This window comes from Myotis myotis, unplaced genomic scaffold (assembly GCF_014108235.1).
Source record: "Myotis myotis isolate mMyoMyo1 unplaced genomic scaffold, mMyoMyo1.p scaffold_m19_p_7, whole genome shotgun sequence".
NCBI classification, from domain to species: domain Eukaryota; kingdom Metazoa; phylum Chordata; class Mammalia; order Chiroptera; family Vespertilionidae; genus Myotis; species Myotis myotis.
Genome location: NW_023416379.1, coordinates 25,004,169 through 25,027,709, shown reverse-complemented (window position 1 = coordinate 25,027,709; position 23,541 = coordinate 25,004,169). Strand labels below are relative to the sequence as shown.

General features: G+C 41.8%; 1 protein-coding gene and 1 long non-coding RNA gene across 3 annotated transcripts in view; one reads left to right on the top strand and one right to left on the bottom strand.

The window, feature by feature from the left end:
• The window catches only part of LOC118659708, an 81,173-nt gene that overhangs the window by 14,323 nt on the left and 43,309 nt on the right, over nt 1-23,541 (bottom strand). The window lies entirely within an intron of this gene.
• IL22RA2 (interleukin 22 receptor subunit alpha 2) lies at nt 1,005-20,089 on the top strand. Its single transcript, XM_036315987.1, has 5 exons — nt 1,005-1,325; nt 5,193-5,328; nt 7,652-7,830; nt 15,561-15,730; nt 17,905-20,089. Exons 1-5 carry the CDS (start codon nt 1,265-1,267, stop codon nt 18,052-18,054), a joined length of 696 nt encoding a protein of 231 aa, XP_036171880.1. The 5' UTR covers nt 1,005-1,264; the 3' UTR covers nt 18,055-20,089.

Genomic DNA, 23,541 nt, shown 5'->3' with positions numbered 1-23,541 from the left:
TGGGGCCGGCCATGGGGAGGGGCCGCAGGTGGTTGCGGGGGCCGATCGGGCCAGTTGGCCACGGCAGTGTGTGTCATAGCGACCGGTCATTCCGGTCACTTGGCTTTTATATATATAGATACTTCAGTGTCTGCTTTCTCTTTTAGAAGTTGGCTTTGGGAAGGTAGGGGCTGCAGCCTTGCTTCTGAGAACAATGCTTAGCACATGACAGTGCAGTAAATACACGTTACATTATTGAATGAATGAAAGAACAAACGAATGAATGAGTACTGCTCAGCAACCATCACTATTACTTACTAAACAGACCATTCCACCAAGAACTTGAGACTACATAAAAGGAAAAGGAAGCCAGAATATATTTCCTCTTTTAAGCCTCTTAAAAAAAAAACAAACACCTTTGACTTTTTTGTGCTTTATTGTACAGTTTTAGTGTCTCTAAAAACATGTGATAAATACTGTTCCGGCAAGAAAGATGACATAATAAACCATGGACAAGGAACAGATAACCTAGTTTAATCAAATTTCCAAAAAGATATGAAAAAGATCTAACGTAGCTCAAAATGATTTCTCCAGATTCACTTTTAAAGACTCATTCGGTTTGACTTACTCAGAAATCACTCACAATATCAGATTCATAAGAACTGAGGTTGGGAATAGAAAGGAACAGGCATTACTTGAGTGGGGATCAGACCAACGAGTATGGCAGGGAGCGCTGCAGGGAGCCAGAGGGTGTGGAGGGTACGAGATGTACCAAGAAGTTTACTCAGAGAGCTTCCAATAAGGGAGGAAAAAGAAAAACAGTCAGAGACCCCACCTGCTTTGAACCACTGCCAGGGGCTCTGACAGCTATAACTGCCAAGCACATCACTCAAAATCACGCCCACTATAAGCTCCTTTGCCTCCAGGGCCCAAGTTCCTTTAAGATTTCATGAGTTGCTCCATTCACTCACCTGAGAGCACCTTGCACAATTCCTGCCCTACCCTGCCCTCCAGTCTGCCAATCCTCAGTGAATTTTTTTCCCTTTCCACAGTTAATGAAGCCTCAATCCCTACAAAATTGAGCTTCCACATCAAAGTGACTTACAGCAAATATGTTTTGAAGCAATTCTTCACTTGCATAATTTCCCTAATAAAATGCATTCACGGAACCACTGCTAAACTCAGAAGAGGGTGCTCTGCAAGAGGATTCCAATTTCCTCTTCTGATCAGAGCTGTGCTCTCATTCAGGGGATCACTGGTTGCCTGACCAGTCACACGCGCAACCATGACGCCTAAACATTGCCTTCTAGGCTTCCTCGTCACTCTCTTCCTGACTGGTGCTGCAGGTAAGTGCTTCATTTCTTTCTAATGGCTCACGGTTTTGTCATCTGAGTGTGCTTGAGGGATTATTAGAAATGGCAATGCTGCTTTTCCGGGCTTTGTAAAAATTCCAGCTTTCTTCTGTCTTGAAATAATCAGAACAGATGTGGGGGCAGTTTTTATCTGCAACCTGAATAACTAACTCCACGTGGACTTATTGAGTAGCTACTCTAGTGGGTGCAAAATTCATACAGGACCAACACACATCCACCTCTGTCTCCTTAGCATTTCTTTTGCCTTCAGGGGACATGACAGCTTAGTGGGTAGAAAAAGTCTTCTAAGCCAGATTGTCCAAGTCTGGATTTCAGCTCTGCCATTTACTCTTTAGGAAGACTTGGGCAAATGACTTAATGCTCCCGTGCCTCAATGTCTTCATCTGTAGAATGGGAATTGTACGTATTGTGAGGATTAAATGAATTAATATATGCCAAGTGCTTGGAGCAATGCCTGGCACAGAATAGAGACAGTAAAGAACATGTGTGAATTTGCTCTCGGTATTCACAGAGAACTCTTCCAGAGCAGAGACCATCATCACCCCAACATACCTCTGAGCAAGGCCATTAGGACCCCCAGTTAACAGATGGGTACCTCTCAATGTGAGTGACTCAAGTAAGTTTCCCAAAACTACACAGTTGCCCAGTGACTGATTATATAAAAACAGTTCAAGCCTCCATCTCCCAGAAATGTGTGCAATTGTGTAGACTATGCCTTTGGTCCTTGTAACACCAAGGACTAACTTAGCAAAATATGGCAGGAATTCAGTGCTACCCAAATGATCCTGGCTCTGCATCTTACCGGGTCTGTAACCTTGGGCAAGATAGGCAACTTCTTTAAGTCTCAGCTTCCCTATTGTAAATATAGTAATAAATATACCTGCTTTATTTAGTGATTTGGGAATGAAATAGGATGTAAAGCTTTGAGCACCATGCCTGATACATGTTTAATGTTCATAGACATTCATGTTCAATGAATGTCAGCTGGAAGAGGAAGGGGAGGAGGAGGAGGAGGAATATCTCCAGCCTGTCGTTGTTTGGTTTTCTCCATTAGCTCTTCTCTCCCGAGGCTTTGTACTTGGTTTTCCGTGGTGACAGGCAGGCTCTGGAGTTTGCTGCTACACAAGTTCCTTCTGCTCAACAAGGCTTAGTTTTTAAGTCTGTGAGAGGAAGATGACAATAGTCCATTTTTCATAGAAAAGTGGGGCAGATTAAATGAGTTAATGCAGATAAAAGCCCCTCAGTGTCTGGTACAGAGTGATTTGCTATTATTTTGATGACTGTCTTACAAAAATTAGAGAAGAAATCCGTAGATAGGTAAGGGACCCTGAATCATCTATCTTCAGGGCAGCAAATCAACTCCAGGCAAGGACTCTGTGCCTGTCATCTCCCAAAAACTCAGGGGAGTTTTATGTACTAAATATGAGTGATTACGCAGCATTTTAGTGAGCAAAATTAACGGTGGCAATAGACTCTTTCCAAGTACACACCACCATGTGATGCACTGAAGGAGGTCAAAAAATAAAAACGCCCTCCCCCCTTAATAAGAGTAGTAACACTATTTGGGTGGTAAAAAGAAACAAACATTAGAAATAACACATCTTGAATGTTCAGAGCTGAGATTATGGGTTTAGGATTACTTGCTTCCACCTCAATGATATTTGAGCAAAGACTTGATGTATGTGGAAATCCAGGGAGGAGCATTCAGGAAAAGGGAAGGAACTTCAGTGGGGACCACACCCACAGGTGGAGCAGGAGAAAGAAAATGACGTCAGGGAAAACAGGGGTTATGCTTCCTGACTCCTCCTTCTGCCCAACTTCCTAGCCCAGTGGTTGGCAAACTCATTAGTCAATAGAGCCAAATATCAACAGTACAACGATTGAAATTTCTTTTGAGAGCCAAATTTTTTAAACTTAAACTATATAGGTAGGTACATTGTTTTAACTTCATTAGGGTACTCCTAAGCTGGCCTTTGCTAAAAATGTCCTCAATCTGATTGAGGTACGTTCGCTGAGGTCGACCCCTTCCAACTCTCCCATCCACACTCGTCTTGTATACTTGTTTCGTCTGTCTCCTTTCTGAAAACCGACTTCTGCGCATGGGCCATGAAGTTTCAATCGCACTGTACGTGCGCGTCCGCACGTGGTATTTTGTGGAAGAGCCACACTCAAGGGGCCAAAGAGCTGCATGTGGCTCGCGAGCTGCAGTTTGCTGACCACTGTCCTAGCGCTTTTCAGAAACCTTGAACCTGCCCAGGAGGTGAAGCTCTACCTCTGCCCATCTTAGGTTCACAGCTAGGATGCTTTAACAGAAAGAAAGATTAACAAGAGAAAAACAGCTTATTAATGCATACAGAGCACATCACAAATGAGAAACCTAAACAGAGTAACTCAAAATGGTGGGTTAGAATTCTAGCTTATGTAGCATCTTCATCAAAAAAATAAATAAAAATACATTTGTAGAGACATGACAGGACAAATGAAAGCAATTTTAGGCTTGCAAGGGTGGGAAACTACAGAAAAGTAAATATATGAGAGGAAACTAATGGAGTGCGATTTGTTGGCAGATTCTTCTGGTGCCATCTCTGGGCGGGTAAGAGTCAGTCTTGGTAAAAGAAGAATTTATATACTGCCTTTAGTCAGAAAAAGCGGGAAGGGGGCGGGGGGGGGGGGAGGGGGCTTTTCCTGCCTGCATTGCTTACTTGCCTTCAGCTCAAAATAAGTTTTTTTATGTCAAAAGAGGCATATTTTGGGGTGACACATTCTGGTTTTCTTCAGACTCTAGAATAAAATATTGTCAAAGGTCTCTTGCCTCCATGGGACTAAGAACAGGTGAGACTGCACCACCCATGTCACATGACCTGAGGTGGAAAGTACAAGCCATGTCAGGGCAAAGTTATCCTTTCCTGCCATGATTGCTGTTGAGAGCCTTCTCAGGGACACTGGGCCCATGGCAGGGCCTTGGGCGGCTCTCCTTCATAGCATGGGCCAGTTTAGCTGAGCACTTACACTTGAAGCCAGGACTTAGGCCAATCAGTGCAGACCTTCAGGAGTGGGACAGCAAAGCCGGCCTACCTGGAATATAGGTGGGTCCTCTGGGAGAGGTGGAGGACACTGAGGCAGGACCCAGAGATTGAGCAAGAACCTGAGAAAGGAAGAACTGAGTGCTGGGCTGAGGTCCTAGAGCCAAAATTGATCCAAGGCAAAATGCTCTATCAGAGGAGCAGTCATACAGGGCTCCTAAGAAGGTGGGAGAGTGGCCTTGGCATGGGTCTTTCATCTCAGTCCTTACATTCCATGACCCTCAGGGAAGGGACTAAGGACAGTATTTTCCCACTGCTCTTTATTTCCTCTACGGTTTGGGAATGGGATGAGAGGATATCACTTAGGTGTTGATAGTCTGAAACACAATGGTCCTGAAACTTCAGCATGCATAAAAATCATCACATTGAAGATTCAAAATGATGATTTCTGGGCTCCACTTCCATTATCTGCATTGACAGCAACTTCTTTAGGGAATCCCACCTCAGGTATTACATTGAAAACTACATTAATAACAATGGTGCGTGCCCTAACCAGTTTGGCTCAGTGGATAGAGCGTCGGCCTGCGGACTGAAGGGTCCCAGGTTCGATTCTGGTCAAGGGCATGTACCTTGGTTGCGGGCACATCCCCAAGTAGTTGTGCAGGAGGCAGCTGATGGATGTTTCTCTCTCATCGATGTTTCTAACTCTCTATCCCTCTCCTTTCCTCTCTGTAAAAAATCAATTAAATATATTTAAAAAATAACAATGGTGCGCATATTAATAATGTTCAGTGTTTTCCCTTCTCTATTATTTTAGAAACTCATCCAGCCCATGAGTCTCTGAAGCCTCAGAGAGTACATTTTCAGTCCCGGAACTTTCACAACGTTTTGCACTGGCAGCCTGGGAGGGCTTCTGCCAGCAGCAGCAGTATCTACTTTGTACAATATAAAATGTAAGTAATTTGAGCTTCCTCCAACTGATAGACATGGCCACGGGGAGAACATTTTCTAGAATGCAATGGAATGTAAGAATATGAGCATTATTTCAGTGTCAGAAAGACTGAGAAAAAGCAGAGGTAAGGGACAGGATTGCCTTGTCTCCCCTGAAGGCCACCTGGTGACACAAACTGCATGATGTGGTGTAAAATGCTGGGGGCATATGTCATCCTGTAAAAACCAGCACCAAGACCTTGCAGGCTCAGCCTTCAGCGTCACAGCAGTCTGGCACATAGTGGGCACTCAAATTACTATTTGTCAAGTGAGTGTTGGAAACAGCTTGCTAAGCATACAGCAGTCACTTCACTAAGTTGACACTATTCATACTGAAAAAGAAGTTGTGGGTCACATGGAGGTCAGTGTGTAAAATATATTTTTAATGTAAAAGTCATTTTTTAGAGTGTGTTTACTATTTAGAAAATGCATTTCAAAAATTAATGACTCCTGTAAGCATGAACATGAATTGGAACGCGCTGCTGCATGTTCCTCTCGAGTAAGCTTCAAGCTAGTTCTGCGGGATCCTTGCCAAACCTCAGATAAGATCAGCTCCTTTCCTGGACCGAGGCCTGGAACAGAGGTTCCTGATTTGCAAATGACAGGTTTTCCCACTCAAGCATTTCCTGGGGTATTTTTGAGGCTCTTTCCTCTCTTACATAGTTTGCGGTGCTGACTGAACGTGAGACAGGAAATACGACCCTTTATTTTGAAGGTTTTTCATCATAAATTTAGAAACCAGGTGTAGCTCTGGACCAAAATAACAATTTTTATTCCATAAATTCATGTCTCTCCAGCATGGAGTAGGTCCAAGGTCCAATGTTTCCATTCATTAACCTCTCACTAACTTCAGAAGAAATATTTCTGGAATTTTATCAGCCTGTAACTACCGCAGCTTTTCTTACATTTGGGTAAAATTTACAAAGCTTTACTATAAAGATTCCTCCATTTCAAAAACAGATGCGTGCATAGCTGGAGATGCTTCCAGCATGTAGGGAGTTGGGAGGAGTGTTCTTGCCCTTCCTCCGTAGGCAATATAAACAGGTCCAAAGTGGGCCTATTTGTGGTCCAATATAAAAAGTGGATTAGGAGTTGTTTTATCATGATACTAATGAAGGTTAAACTTAAAGGCAACATAGAAGAATTTTATATTTGTAATTCTTTTTCTTAACGAAGGCTCCCAAACGTGTATAAAATTCAGACTACCTGGATCCCTTCTTAGCTCTGTGGTATTTTCAACAGCACAGTGCGGATTTATATTTTTGAAATCATTCCTTTTGGTTCTATCCAGTTCATATGGGCCTATAATTGATGCCTGTCCCATTTGGGGTAGGACAAAAAATAAGGTATCACATTAATAGAGAGGCCAGTCATTATACTAAACTCAGCGAGCAAAGACAATTTCTCATCAATAAATAACAATTAAAAAACATTAAATCGTGCTTAATCTATGATGTTGGTTCTTTTTTTTTTATGGTATCTTCTGATATAGTGAAACTGCTGTCATATAGTTTACAAAGTAAAGATATCAGCAATATTCCTATGGCTAGAAAGTCAGAGATTTCAAGTCCTTCAACAAATACGTTGAAGCCTTTCTCCTGGCCTCTAATTCGTGCTCTGCTCCCACTGTTATCTTATTGCATTTTCTCCGATTTATGACTGGTAAGGAAGTAAGCACTGATCTTCCCCTTTGCTGTTACACCATCCCCTAGTCTCAGGATGAATCAGCCTATCTGTCTCTGCCTTGCTACCTTTTGAACAATTTTATGGGTACCCCTCTCTCTTTTCCAGCTCCTCACATAGCACTCACTACAACCCCCACTCTATTTCCAATAAAGAAATTGGTTCTATGTGTTGGGTAGGCATCACCTGAGATAAAAAGTAGTAGCAACTTCTCAGAATCAGCCACATTACTCAACAGCAAGCTGATGAGAAGTGAGGAAAACCACAGAGTTGAATCCTCAGAAGCATTAAGGATGTGGAGAGCCAGTTCTCAAAAATAAAAGTTGGTCCATAGACCAGAAGAACAACCACAAAGTATTTTTAATAAAACAAGCTCTAGGTTAGTGATACAGAAGGTGTCAGGCTTGAGTTTATGTTTTATCAAGAGAATACTTTGGTTGACAAGAAGAAATCTTCTTAAGGATACTTAAGAGTAGCCATAAGCCTTTATAGTAGTACTGATATTGGAGAACAATTTTCAACCAGTCTAAAATATTAACAGAGAAAACTGCGCACTCCTTCAACAGAAAGAAGACACTCAAATTTGTCTTTTCCCTTTTATAGCTACGGACAGAGACAATGGAAAAATAAAGAGGACTGTTGGGGTATTCCGGAACTCTTTTGTGACCTTACCAATGAAACCTCAGATGTTCAGGAGGCTTATTACGGAAGGGTGAAGACGGCTGTGGCTGGGACCCACTCAGCCTGGACCATGACACGGCGGTTCACACCCTGGTGGGAAAGTGAGTCCATGGAGTTTCTTTGCATTTGCTTTTCCTGCCCTTGAGTAGCCTTCCTAGAGTATGTCTAGTTGCAAGGCCCTGTGTTTTGCAGAGGTCCACACCATCATCTCACTTGATCAAATACTCAGAACAATGCTGGAAGATGGCGGCCACTACCCTTACTTCACAGCCCAGGAAATCAAGGCACGGAGGCTTCAGTAGTTGCTCAGCCTGTATAACCAGATCAGGATTCAAATTCTGCTGCATCTGACTGCAGAGTCGACACTCTGTCGCTCTGCCAGATTGTTACCTCCTAGGTAATAATAATTTAAAAAGGAGTTTTAGATAGCAGAAACGAGTTGTACCACCCTAGACCCCTCCTAATAATGGGGGTTAAATTCCTGAAAATACTCATTAGAAGAATTCTCTGTTGAGGAAATTAAGACTTTTGCTACTTCCCCAAAGGGGAGACAAAAAGTTCGCTCTCTTATTCATATCTCCATGATGTATATTCTTTTTCTAAGGTAATCATAATCTAAGAATAATATTATAATCAAATATGTAAATTATGAAATAAATCATTACCAACAGACCTTATATAAAAGAGTAGACAAAGGGGAAAGAAAAAAGAGTGTTTAATGCATATATACAAAGATATGCATAACAAAACAAGAAAGAAAATGTTACATATTATAGTCCTCATAATTGCAACTAGTCATGAAGCTGTAGTTAATATTTTTAATTTCTTCTCTCACTATTAATTCAATGTTCACTTTCTTTCCAGCCAGCAACTCAGCTCTTCAGTCATGAGGAGTTTGAGTTCTTTTGGTCTTTCTTGTATAAGCTGGACATAATCTTACATTCATTTTTTATCACAGGATAGAGAGTTCTAGGAGGCACCTCAAGGGATATCAGGCATACTTCTCCCTGACCCCGGTGTATCTATAACAATTCTATTTCCTCTTGATAATCAGAATCAATCGTCCCAGACAACACATGGACCTTATTTTCGCTTTGTTGGTTAAATGGCACCAAGAGCTTCAAACAGTTAGGAGGCAGCCTTAACTTTTAAGTATTGGAAACTATTGTTGTTATTATCCAGAATGATTAAGGATCAAGTGTATGGGAAACAACAATTTCATGAGTCAGTTGCTATGAGAACTGCTTTTCCTACCACCATGTCTTGTATCTTAAACCAGTGAATTCTGTCTATGGAAGGAAGGTATAGCGCCATATATTGGTCACAAGATTAGAGCAAATACGAATTCCTAGACAAGTTCCCAAGGCGTCGTCTCCCAAACTGAGTTTTCAGTTATCCACTTTACTTCATATAAAGCCCCATCGCTGAAACAGAATATATGGTAAGGCTTCACTTCTTCCACATTAACTTAGTTCTTCTGTCATAAGCAATGTAGCGTGGGGTACCATGCTCATGCATGAGGCATTCATGATTACATCCATGGTGGGGGGTGGCCAGGGGGACTGCTGATAACTACAGCTTCTATTCCAATGCCACTTGCCCCCCCCCCATGGAAAGAGATAAAAATATCTACTATATAAAATGAACTATGTACTAGGGTTGGCTCATCTTACTGGGAAACTGGACACTCAGCAGTGTCAGTCCAGCCTTGGCAAGAGGAAGTCCATATGGTTGAGTCTATGACCTCCATCCATTTCACACAACCATTTTATTCATGAGTCTATCAAGCAAGTATGGGACACTAGGGAAGTGGACCTTCACTGCCTGCACCTAGATTTTTAAGCAGCTTTATTGAATTATAATTCACACCCCTTATAACGTGTACAATTCAATTTTTTTGTATATTCACAAATATGTATAACCATCATCCACACTCAATTTTAGAACATTTTCACCATCTCAAAAAGAAATTCCATACACATTGGCTATCACCATCCTATTCCTCTACTTCTCCAGCCTTTCAGCCCTACGCAACCACTAATCTACTTCTGTCTCTACAAAGTACCCTGTGCTTGGCATTTCATATAATATGTGGTCTTTGGTGACTGGCCTCTTTCACTTAGTATAATGTTTTCAAGGTTCTTCTTCTTCTTTTTTTTTTTTTAAGGGAAATTTATTTATTTTTTTAAATACATTTTATTGATTTCTTACAGAGAGGAAGGGAGAGGGATAGAGAGTCAGAAACATCGATGAGAGAGAAGCATCGATCAGCTGCCTCCTGCACACTCCCCCACTGGGGATGTGCCCGCAACCAAGGTACATGCCCTTGACCGGAATCGAACCTGGGACCTTTCAGTCCGCAGGCCGACGCTCTATCCACTGAGCCAAACCGGTTTCGGCAAGGTTCTTCTTATTGCATCATATTTTAGTACTTCCTGTCTTTTTGTGACAGAATCAGATTCTAGTATATGGATAGACCACACTTTGTTTATCCATTTCTCAGTTGTTTTCCCCTGTTGGCCATTATGAATAGTGCTCCTATAGGAATTCATGTACCAGTTTTTGTGTAGACATATATTTTTATTTCTTTGTGGCACATGCCTTAGGAATGGAATTGCTGGGTCACATAGTAACTCTATGTTTAATCATTTGAGGATCTGCCAGACTGTTTTCCCAAGCAACTGTACCATTTTACAGTTCCCTCAGCAGTGCATGAGGTTCTGATTTATCCACATTCTCAGAAACACTTACCTGAACTTTTTTTTTTTTTATTACAAAACATGTGGAGAATGTGGAGAAATCAAAGCTCAAAAGTTCAAAATTTCATGGGATATTTTGAAAATGCATAGCACAAGTAAATGTGCTTTATGTTTCATTCATCTAGCAAGCCCAGCGAATGTTTCTTAGTAATAGGGGGTGAAAAGTAAAGCAACTTGTCTTTCACTTGAGAGGAAATGTCTCCAACAAACCGCAGAGGAAATTTAATGAGAATGTTCTGCTTCTATGTATCTTACTAAAGCATCTAGAGTGCCTAGTACTTTAGGCACACCAAATGTAATCAGTATCACATGATCAATTTGGTGGACCAACAGGATATCCTGTGAAAAGATCAATGACTGTAGATTATTTGTGACAGACAGCCAGGATGACAATGAAAGTCAAGTGAGCCTGGCCGGTATGACTTATTGGTCAGGGCACATGCCCAGGTTGTGGGCTTGATCCCCAGTAGGGGGCATACTGGAGACAGCCTATCAATGATTCTCATCATTAATGTTTCGATCTCTCTCTCCCTCTCCCTTCCTCTCTGAAATCAATAAAAATAAAATTAAAACATTTTAGTAAAACGAAAGGAAGCCAAGTGAAAGAGAACTTTTCTGATACCTAACTATTGGACAAAGGAAGGAAAAGAGTCATTCTCTAAAGCAGTAACTGTATATTAAAGGCTGTGTTGATTGGCTCCAGAACGGTTACTATAATGAGTTACACCATGGTCACTACCTGAGTGCATTTACAATTATCCCTTTCATTATTCCATCTTTTGGGGGGGAAGTAGGGGGCAAAAAAGAGGATATAATTCAAATAAATGAGTTGCATGGGGGAAGTAATACATCTTACTACCTCCACATCATTCAAGGTGTTTTTTAAAATATATTTTTATTGATTTCAGAGAGGAAGGGAGAGGGAGAGAGAGATAGAAGCATCTATGAGAGAGAAACATTGATTGGCTGCCTCCTGCACGCCCCCTACTGGGGATCAAGCCCGCAACCTGGGCATGTGCCCTTGACCGGAATCAAACCTGGGACCCTTCAATCCACAAACCAAAGCTCTATCCACTGAGCCAAACCAGCTAGAGCCAAGGTGTTCTTTTGATGCACAAATCTCTGCTGTTTCCCCTGGGATACAATAGTACTTTTGATTTTCAATTTTGTTCAGAGGAGGAATCCCACTGGCTTCCATTTGGCCTTTCATCCCATAATAACTTTCATGCCACAACTCAGAAAGCCAAAATGGGCATTGATCCTGTCAGTTGGTATGTATATCTCATTGAATCTGCTTTTATTACCCGACAGCTACAAGAACCCACAGGGCATTCTGAGTCCCCAAGGATTACTATCAGCTCAGAATCAGGGTCCATTATTGGCCAAATGGTCTGTACTGTGCTTATCTTTCTCCAGTTTGCAGTTACCCTCAGGGAAGTATAAAAGATGTATCTTACAACTTGCAGCATTATTACCTCAATTGCCTAATGATAGCTGGTGCTATGTCCCATTAGAGCCAAACTAATTGGATCATGGCCAAAATGCTAGATGTTTAGTTTTCTAATTCTTCAACTAGCAGGAGCGGAATGAGAACTAAGCAAACCAATCCATGGTATCCAGCACATATTTTTTGGAATAACTTGAAATTCAAGCCCAATCCACTGCACCAACAGTTCTCTATGAAAGAGCCGACTCGGGAAAGCCTTGCCATCAAAGAAGAGAAACAGCAATGAAAGGTGTATGTTTCAGTTTTGACTCAGTTAGGAATCAAGAATTTTCCAAGTTCAAAAAGGCCTGAGATTCAAATATATTCAACTTTCATGTTTCAGTAAACATCAACTTGAGGTTGTACCAGGTTACAGAGCCAAATACTTAAACCTGAGTTCAAAAGTACTAGTGATGAAGGAAATAACTAATAAATAGGATTACACTAAAATTACAAACTTCTACTTTTAAAAATATACCATTAAAGTGATGAAAAGGCAACCTACAGACAGAAGATATAAATAATGCACATATTTGACAAAGGACTATGTCTAGAATGTAAAAAGAACTCGTACAAATTAATAATAAGACAACAGATTAAAAATGGGCAAGAAGTTTGATCAGACTCTTCACAAAAATATCCAAATATGCAATGAACATTAAATTCCATTAGTCATCAGGAAATGTAATTTAAAAACAGAAAGAATAAGTGCACACACTTACCAGAATGGCTAAAATTAAAAAATGTTAAGATAATAAAGCTAAGTGTTAGAGAGAATGTAAAGAACTGGAACTTTCATATACTAAAGAGAATATAAATTGGTGTATCCACTGTGAAAACTGGCAACATCTATCACCCAGAAAGTCTATTCTTAGTTATATTCCCAACAAAATGCATATTTCCCCAATGACGTGTACAAGAATGCTCATAGCAACTTTACTCATAATATTAAAATACTAGAAACAACCTAGTGAATAACACAATAAACTGTGATACTCATACAATTAAATACAACACAGCAACCAAAAGAATTACATATACATTATATTACTAGAGGCCCGGTGCACAAAAATTTGTGCACTCGGGAGGGTCCCTCAGCCCGGCCTATGCCCTCTTTCAGTCTGGGACCCCTCAGAGGATGTCCACCTGCTGGCTTAGGTCTGCTCCCTGGGGGATTGGTCCCAAGCTAGCAGTCAGACATCCCTCTGGCAGCCTGGGAGCCCTCGGGGGATATCCACTTACCAGCAGGGAGCAGACCTAAGCTGCAGTCGGACATCCTTAGTGCTGCTGAGGAGGCGGGAGAGGCTCCCGCCACCACCACTGTGCTGGCAGACATCAGCCTGGCTTGTGGCTGAGCAGAGCTCCCCCTGTGGGAGCACACTGACCACCAGGGGACAACTCCTGCATTGAGCATCTGCCCCCTGGTGGTCAGTGTGTGTCATAGTGACCAGTCATTCCCAGTCATTCTGCTGTTAGGGTCAATTTGCATATTACCCTTTTATTATATAGGATAGAAGCCTGGTGCACAGGTGGGGGCCAGCTGGTTTGCCCTGAAGGGTGTCCCAGATCAGGGTGGGGGTCCCACTGGGGTGCCTGGCCAGCCTGGGTGAGGGGCTGATGGCTGTTTTCAGGCTGGCCACACCCCCTTTAGGGTGGGGGATCCCCACTGGGGTGCCTGGCTAGTCTGGGTGAGAGGCTGAGGGCCATTTTCAGGCTGGCCAAGCCCCTCCGGGAGATGGATGGAAGCTCCCAGCCTCTCCTTTTTTTCTTTCTTTTTTTTATTCTGGGATTTATTTACCTTCTATAATTGAAACTTTGTAGCCTTGAGAGGAGCTCAGAGCCGGCCAGGGTGGGCGGGAGGGAAGCTTGGCTTCCTCCATCGCCAGGGGCAACCCAAGCCTCCTGCTCGCTCCAGCTCCATGGCCACGGCCGGCTGAAAGCAGGTATCTGGGGTTTATTTATCTTCTATAATTGAAACTTTGTTGCTTTGAGTAGAGCTCAGAGCCGCCACGGCAGGCGGGAAGCTTGGCTTCCTCCATCATTGGGGCAACCAAGTCTCCTACTTGCTCCAGCTCCGTGGCTGCCGACCGCCATCTTGGTTGGGTTAATTTGCATATAGTCGCTCTGATTGGCTGGTGGGCATGGCTTAAGGCATAGCGAATGTATGGTCAATTTGCATGTTTGTCTTTTATTACTGTAGATATTATATTGTATTATTATATTATATTATTTTACATTATATTATATTATAATTATATTTGCTAGGGCTGCCATAGCAAAATACCACAGATTTGGTGGCTTAAACAACAAACATTTATTTTCCCACAGTTCTGAAGATCAAGGTGTCAGAGGGTTGGTTTCTTCTGATACTTCTCCTTGGCTTATAGCTGGCTATCTTCTTGCTGTGTTCTCACATAGTCATCCCTCTGTGCTTGCACATGTCCACATCTTCTGATAAGGACACCAGTCATTTTGGATTAGGGCTTATCCATACCATCCCTGTGATTTCATTTTACCTTAATTTCCTCTTTAAAGTCATGTCATCCCTACAGTCATATTCTGAGGTACTAGGGGTTAGGACTTCAACGCATGAATTTGCGGGTAACATAATTCAGCCCATAATTTTATATATGTATATAGTAAAAGAAGCCAGGCACACAAAAAAGTATATATGATATGATTCTAAAAATTAATGTATATGTAAATAGAAGTAAGGACAATAGTGGTTATCTTCTGGGGTTAATTACTTAGAGGGAACATAGAGGCGGTTTCTGAGTGCTAGTAATGTCCTGTTTCTTGATCTGAGTGGTACCTAGACAATTTGTTGAGCTGAAGCCTTGTGATTTATTTTTTATCTAGATCAGCCGTGGGCAAATTACAGCCCGCGGGCCGGATCCGGCCCGTTTGAAATGAATAAAACTAAAAAAAGAAAAGACCATACCCTTTTATGTAATGATGTTTACTTTGAATTTATATTAGTTCACACAAACACTCCATCCAGGCTTTTGTTCCGGCCCTCCGGTCCAGTTTAAGAACCCATTGTGGTCCTCGAGTCAAAAAGTTTGCCCACCCCTAGTCTAGATCTATTTTATAGGTCAATAAAAAGTTTATTTAAAATTACAAAATTCAAACCAAATCAACAAAAAGAACATATTAACTTTTAAATGTGTGCTCACAATAAAAGCACAGGAAGCAGATGGACAGAAGCAACAAACATTGACCCATTCAGCACTTCAAGTATTGTAATATTGAAAGCAGCTAAAATAAGTTAAATGATATAACAAAGGGAATAAAAACATAACCAATAAACAAAACTTTAGACTTCATTTTCCTAAACAATCAGTGCATATGGAAATGATTGATAAATGTACTCTTATAGCTGAAATAGAATCTATGAGTCTTTGAAAATAAAAAATTACCTTCAAAGATATTTCTCAGATATTTATATTTTAGGTATCAACAGTATCTCTTCATAATGATTTTTGACAGATCTCTAAATTTAATAATTATTTATTATGCATAATGTATCCATGTGGGATATTACATTTTTTTAATGACTTATCAAAATTTCCTATTCTTTCTCCAGCAAAAATAGGTCCTCCAGGCATGAATATAACCCAAGTCAATGGATCCTTGTTGGTGATTCTCCATCCTCCAAAGATACCATATAGAAACCAAAAAGGAAAAAATGTATCAATGGAAAATTACTATGAGCTAGTATACCGAGTCTTTATAATTAACAACTCACTAGAAAAGGTAAGTTCAGATGAATAGATAAGTCTGTTTTTTTGTTGTTGTTCATTTGACTCACATTTCAGTCATAAAATATGTCTTCTCTCTTTTATTCTATTCCTTTTCATTTTTCCTGAGATTTCTTTTTTAGCTCCTTCTCACCTTCACCCTTATTGATGAGGAATTAGTGCTTGGCATTAAATTAAGAATCTGTGCATGTGTGTTTGTATCTTTTCAGTCACTCAGCTTGTCTCCACTTGATCTTCCCTGCACATCTAAAGATTGGTATTAACAATATTTAATTCCATTTGACTGCCACAAATATTCATTTTTATGGACTTTGCAAATCTTGTTTTTAAATGGCTTTTGAGTCAGAGCATTATATATTTGTGTCATTTTGCTATGATATTTTAATTCATTGTCAGTGCCTTTATTTTGATTTGGTGGTTAATTGAATGTTCCTTCTTTTGTGTGGCCTTCTAAGACAGGGTTCCTTAAGTTCTAAGGAACAAAACCCCATTCAAACTGGTTAGTGGAGGGGAGGAGTTTAATCATATCTAATAATAGACAAATATGGTAATTAACCATACCTCCGCTATGCTTCCCATTGGCTAATCAGCAGGATATGCAAATTAACTGCCAACAAAGATGGCAGCCGGCAGCCACGCAGCTGAAGCGAACATGAGGCTTGCTTGCTCCAGTGATGGAGGAAGCCAAGGTTCCCCACCTGCCGCAGCCCAGCTCTGAGCTCTGGAAGCAACAATGTTTCAATTATAGAAGCTAAACAAACCCCAGATACCTGCTTTCAGCCAGCCGGGGCCTCAGAGCTTAGAGCGCCAGTGATGGCAACAGAGTTTCAATTATAGAAGCTAAACAAACCCAGATACCTGCTTTCAGCCAGCCGCGGCCTCAGAGCTGGAGCGAGCAGGACAGCAACAATGTTTCAATTATAGAAGCTAAACAAACCCCAGATACCTGCTTTCAGCCAGCTACGGCCTCAGAGCTGGAGCCAGGCCTCAGAGCTGGAGCAGGCTCTCAGCTCCAGTGATAGCTATAGAAGGTAAATAAATCCCAGAATAAAAAGAAAAAAAAAGAGGCTGGGAGCTTCAGTCGCCTGCCAGCCTGAAAACGGCCCTCAGCCACTCATCCAGGCTGGCTGATGGGGTGTGACCAGCTGCAAACAGCCATCAGCCCGTCATCCAGGCTGGCCAGGCACCCAAGCGGGACCCCCACCCTGATCCGGGACACCCTTCAGGGCAAACCAGTTGGCCCCCACCCGTGCACCAGGCCTCTATCCTATATAGTAAAAGGGTAATATGCAAACTGACCCTAACAGCAGAAAGACTGGAAATGACTGGTCACTATGACACACACTGACCACCAGGGGGCAGATGCTCAATGCAGGAGCTGCCCCCTGGTGGTCAGTGCACTCTCACAGGGGGGAGCTCTGCTCAGCCACAAGCCAGGCTGATGGCTGTCAGTACAGCAGTAGTGGCGGGAGCCTCTCCCGCCTCCTCAGCAGCGCTAATGATGTCTGACTGCAGCTTAGGTCTGCTCCCCGCTGGCAAATGGACATCCCCCAAGGGCTGCTGGGCTGCCAGAGGGATGTCTGATTGCCATCTTAGGCCCAATCCCCTGGGGAGCAGGCCTAAGCCAGCAAGTGGTTATCCCCGAGGGGTCCCAGACTGAGAGAGGGCACAGGCCAGGTTGAGGGACCCCCTACCTGCGAGTGCACAAATTTTTGTGCACCGGGCCTCTAGTTAGGAAATAACAAGCAATCTTAGGGACAGCCAGAAGCAAGAGTAAAGTGCTGCTCAGCTTTCTAATGGCTGGGAAGGAGAAATGGAGAAGCAAGTCTTCAAGAACCCTATTCTGCCTCTCTGTGGTCACATGTTGCATGTCTACAGCTGTCTCCAAATCTACTCAATTCTCCTCACTGCACAGTTTAAATTCTTGACAAAGAGATTGACCACTGGGTCAATCAGCAGCCCTCATGTAGAACCTACACAGTCACTTGACCTGCCTCTGTATTAGGCTGTGTTCCAGGACTCTGGAGAAAGAGGCTGTGTCTAGGAAGAAACCCTATAGCCCATCTACTACTGTGACCAGGAACAACTTATTAATTGTATCAAAAATAGAGGAAACCAGTGACCTACTGAAAACCATTTATCATCTCTTCTCTTTTCCCTTGTATATAGGAACGAAAGGTATATGAAGGAACTCACAGAGTGGTTGAAATTGAAGCTGTAACACCTCACACTGGTTACTGTGTAGTGGCTGAAATATATCAGCCCATGCTAGACAGAAGAAGTCAGAGAAGTGAAGAGAGATGTGTGAAATGTCCTTGAAGTGGTGTGGTGTGCTCTGCAACATGGAAATCAAAAGCTCTCTGGGAATGGGATGGCTCATGCTTGAAGTATCTCATTGAAAATTGTTTTTATTCTTCTTAAAGCAATGTCACACTTTTGCGACTTCTTTGTTTATCCATTATTTCTTCCTTTATATTTCATTTGTAAACTGAATTTAAGCAACATATCCACTTCCAACACATTAGAATTTAAAGAGGCAGAGAATAAGGGCTCTATGAAATATAGAGCTTTACTTCTGAATGTAACATCCCTAACAACAATCTCCACTGTCCTGAAAAATGTAAAAACCAAGGAATAGTAGGCATTTAACAAACTGTTGTTGAATTAATTTTGACAAATAGCATTATAGACAAGCAACCTTTTTCACTCTCTATTGACACAATTTGAGATAGATGTGCCAACTTTTATATGAATGAACATTTTATATGAATGAATATATTCCCATATATTTCTATTTTATATAAATACTAGAGGCCTGGTGCACGACATTCATGCACTAGCGGGTGGGGGAAGGTGGTCCCTCAGTCTGGCCTGTGCCTTTTCACAGTCTGGGAGCCCTCGGGGGTGTCCAGCAGTCGGACATCCTTAGCGCTGCAGCAGAGGCAGGAGAGGCTCCCTGGCTTCTGGCTGAGCAGTGGTCCCCCTATGAGAGCACATTTACCACCAGGGGGCAGCTCCTGCATTGAGCGTCTGCCCTTTGGTGGTGGTTCTGCCAGTTTATTTGCATATCACCCTTCTATTATATAGGATATTTTTGCATACATTTATTTTCTATATAAATCATTTCCACTTAGTGAACCAATCTTTTAACCTATGTAAATAACAATAGTACTTGCAAAGAACCTCAAGTCTCTGGAGGAATATCTAGATTAAGATTATCCACAATAACATCTAAATACTGAAGGATGTCTACTCAATACAATTTTTTTCATTTAGCACATACTCATATTAAGGTTTTCTTTTCTGTTTTTATTTTGTTTCTTAATGTTACCTTAGAAGAATTCAACCTTATTCTCAAAATCAGGTATAATATATTTCGCAACAAAATAAAAAAGAAACCTTAACTCCAATTTATACCACCCTCACTACTCTACCTTCCCGATGAAGGGTCTCTTGCCAGTTGCACATTAGGAACTCCTATGTACAAGGATCTTATGAATTACAGTTTGACTGGAGACATGTGGGATGGCTGAGAACCAGGTGGAGATGCTGGCTTGAAGCTGAGAGCACTCAGTGGGTGACAGGTTTACTCGGGAGAGGGCCTGGTATTGGCAGAGATCATAGGGCCAGCTAAAGCCCCCCAACAAGTTCCTAGCAGCTCCACTGCACCCCAGTAAAGGTACGTAGCCTAAGGCTCAGTGTAATCAACAGAAAGCTGCTTTCTTCACTTTTGGCTTTATCTTACATATCTGTTTAAGGCTGTCTTTCTTGTGAGGAAGTATATTTTGGAGAACATTTGCACAATTCCTCATGAAAATTTCTCCAAAATGTGATAAAAATATATTCAATGCTTCTGGTCACATACAGTTATACACAATGATAAATGGATTAAAAATTATTTAAAAATGTATGGAGGGAGAGAGCAAGAGACACAACAAGAGCTAGAGAACTGGTTCCATTGCTTTGCCCTATGGTCAGAAAAAGATGAATTTGAGCATAGACCTAGAGACAAAAAATTCCTTTACCTTATATTTTTGAATTATGCTTTTTCCTCCTTATTATCTTTTTTGCTTTTTGTGAGAAGCAGGGATTGCATGTGGCCAAGAGCATTTAAGTTTGTGCAATTCAGCAGTTCTGAAGCTTGATTTAAAAACAGCTATGGTTGCCTCATGAAAGTTAATAGGTAGCACCAAGTTTTGGGTTTATTTGTTTTGCTTTCATGCTTAGGCAAGTCACTTAGACACGCGTAGGCAAGAATGAAATACTTTGTAAAAAATAAGAATTGTCACATTCTTCATTGTGTTAGGCATATGCGGTCATCCTATTTCAATAAATCTTTTGCTTTGCAATTTGACATATTTGTTATTTGGTTTATTTAAGAGGAGGATAAAATTGGTAAGTCTCTCAGATGAAATTAGACTTTTTAGACCCACCATACATCCCAGCCAGAAGGAGCAGTGTTTAGCAGGACTCCAAGCATTCAGTGATCTTGTTCTATGATCGAATGGCAATTCCACTGTTATAGTTTCTCAGGCCAAAAGCTTTGGGGCCATCTCTATCTCCATCTTTTTCCTCACATCATATATTTAATCCATCAATAAATCCTACCGGATTGAGTTTGAAAATATGACATTTCTCACAGCTACCTTATTCCCAGCCAACATCATTTCTCATCTGGATAATGGTTATGGCAACCTTACAGGTCTCCCCGCCCTGCCCTTGCCTCCCTCTAATCTAGTCTCAGCAGGGTAGCCAGGGTGAACCCTTTGAACACAAGTCAGATTATGACACTCCTGTGCTCCTAGCTTTCCAGCTCATATGGATTAAAAACCCAAATCTTTATTGTGGCCTCCAAGGCACTGCATAATCTCATCCCTTTGCTCCTGATCTCTCAGACCTCATTCCCTCATTCTGGTCTGCTCACTTTACTTCAGCACATTGGCCCCTTTGCTTGGCTCTCACATACAAATGCTCTGGCCTCTGGGCCTTTGTACTGGCTGCTTTCCAGAAAGTTGTGCCCCTAGATATCCATAGGCTTGTTTTAAATTTGATTTAAAATTGCAGACTATCCCCTGCAACTCTCTCTACTCCTCATTTTTCTCCATAGCACTGAAACCACCTGACACACTACAGTTACTTGTTTATCTTGTTTATCATTTATCCTCCCCTCTTCCACTAGCATGTAAAGGCAGCTCTGTCCCCTTATCCCCCCACATTATCTAGAACAGTACCAGTACATAGCAGACACTCAACATTTATTGTATAAATTGGTGAATCAAGAGGACATGGGAGGGATGAGTGAGGAGGGCTGGATGGGAGGTTTTTCCTATTATTTTGCACAACCTGCTGCCGCATCTTCCTCGGCAGGTGAGTATGGAGATGCAGAGATGGAGTTAAGTGGAGACCAGGTCTCAGACAATTCTGACACCAAAGCAGAGAGCTAGCTACTCCAGAATAGCTGTTTCTTCCTCCAACTGAGTCTCGCTTCCTAGGCATCATGTGTTTTCCTTGCTGCTAGTCAAGCCCAGAAGTCCTGTCTCAGATTTTCTTTAAAAGGAGAGAGGGACTGAAATTGGGAATGTGAAAAGGATACATCCACATTGATGAGAAGGGATTTTAGAGAGTGTTCTCAAGACAGGGTTGAGGTAAGTGAAAGAAGCCATGAGAAACTAGGATTTTCTTTCTGCAGGTGAACCCACTTCACTTAGGCTTGGGTAAGTGTCTGACAGAGTGGGCTACAGAAAGAAACAAACTTCCATTGTGCTTCTGGATTTGCCAAGCATTTATACATTGAGGGTGTCCATATGATAGTGATGAGAAAAGAGGAAACATTCCGATGGACACACAAGGTTGAAAGCTTCTTTATGGCAAATGATAAGGAAATCTGGGAAGTGGTTAAACACTGAAGGGTAACACAGGGCTACCAGAATGGCATTAACTCCCCAGAGTCTTACATTTCCCCACACTGACACAGATCGTAGCTACTGCCAACTGCTCAGAACAAGACTCTCCTAGGCGAGAGGCCTTCTTTGCCATTCTCACAGGGATTTGACACCCTCCCAGGTTCCCCTTTCATCTATATTTTGAGAAGCCAGGCTAGAATTCAGCCTGATCACAAGGAACAAGCAAATAGTGACAAATTAGCTCAGTCCAATCCTGAGAACTGGCCGTGAGATTGGGCGAAGAGATGGTTATTTCCTCAGGCACATCCCTCAGCAGGTCCGGGCTTCAGCCTGTCTGAGGTCTACACTTGCACAGACATTATTTCTTTAACCCTCAGACTTGCCCACAAAGTAGTTATGATTATCATGAACGGTAGTCACCTATTCTATTAGATTAGCCTCAGAGAGGTTGTGACTTGTCAATGTCAGAAACCACATCAGTCTAATGTTGTAGCTTAAACACATTATCAGACCCTCCAGAAATTCCTCTGGATTTTTGTACATATGGCTGTCCCTTCAGTCCCTTAGTAAAATTCCTTTCATAAATATTAGATTTGCCATGCTGAGTTTCGGGACTTCTTTTTCTCTTTAATGTCACTCAAGATATTGAAAGGCAAGTGTTGACCTTTGAAACAAGACAGCATAAGGGCAGGCAAATCTGACAGGACAGCTAGGCAGATAGCAGGTGGCTACTGCTTTCAGGGACAAATAGGAGCAGTGTCCAACAATATGTATTTGTCCTGCATGGTTGGGAGGTCCCTAGTCACTGAAAGATCCCTTAACTCCATGCATTTATTGGCAAACATTCATTAACTGATAAGTTCTACCTCCAAGTTGCTCTGAAAGCTAGTGTCAATCATTTCTATGGTATCGTAATTTTCAAGCAAAAATTCAGAAATGTATTTTGTAACTGAACCCCCAATGTTTTCAAGGTGAACAACAACAACAACACAGCATCAGCAAAAACAAAACAAAACAAAACAAAAAACCTGATAAGTTGATATCTGATTTAGGATGAGCTCTAGACAACCTTTTTAAAATTATAAGCATTTTTAAATTCTTCCATCACACTATAGGGTTCCCTTTACTTCTGTGCCAATTACCCGGAGACATAAGTGAACTTGGAGACTAGAACAATGAATTTTCTTTTGTTTATTTTATCCTGCAAATTGAGACCATGTTCCCTGGAAAGGAAAGTAGGCCTTTGAGTCTAAATAATGAAAAAACTCACTACACAGCCAAGTGCTCGATGTTGCCCAGACCGATCCACTGAAATTGATCTCTACGGAATAGGGGAAGTCCAATGACAAGGAAGGACCTTGACCCCAGTGCCCTTAAGTGGACTTTTTTCTTTTAAGCTAAGAACTCAATTCCTTTCAGCATTTCTTCAACAATAGCTAGTCTCTCTTTACCCATAGCTCCTCGGCCCCATGTGGGCAGGGGCTAGTCCACTGGGTATTCCTTCCCCTCTCGGGAGCCCTGGGCCTTCCTCCTTTCTGACCTCCAGAAGGTTACAGAAAGCAGTCAGTTATGCTTGACTGATATTCCCACGAATTAGACGATTTGCATTTGGGGCTTTTTTTAAAAAAACTTGTAACAGATTAACCTAGACTGAATTGCTTTGCCATGAGTGAAACTCACTCCACACACACTGTGCAACTGGAAATATATGTTTTAAACAGAAAGGCCTTTTACCCTGCCCCCCAAATCATACTGTGTCCAAGGCCAATGATCTGGGAGATGTGTGTGTTTCATCTAGGGAGTCTAGGAAGGCAGGAGAAGAGGCAGTAATGGCAGCTAATGTGGCCTCTGCACCATTTATTCTTTCCTCACACTAACCCCTCATTTCACTCACCAAGCCCGG

Excerpts from the sequence above, each read along its gene's own strand:
- IL22RA2 (XM_036315987.1), top strand. The coding sequence starts at position 1,265 with ATGACGCCTAAACATTGCCTTCTAGGCTTCCTCGTCACTCTCTTCCTG. Across the intron at positions 1,326-5,192 it reads CTTCCTGACTGGTGCTGCAG|AAACTCATCCAGCCCATGAG; the intron begins GTAAGTGCTTCA and ends CTATTATTTTAG. Across the intron at positions 15,731-17,904 it reads TTAACAACTCACTAGAAAAG|GAACGAAAGGTATATGAAGG; the intron begins GTAAGTTCAGAT and ends CCTTGTATATAG.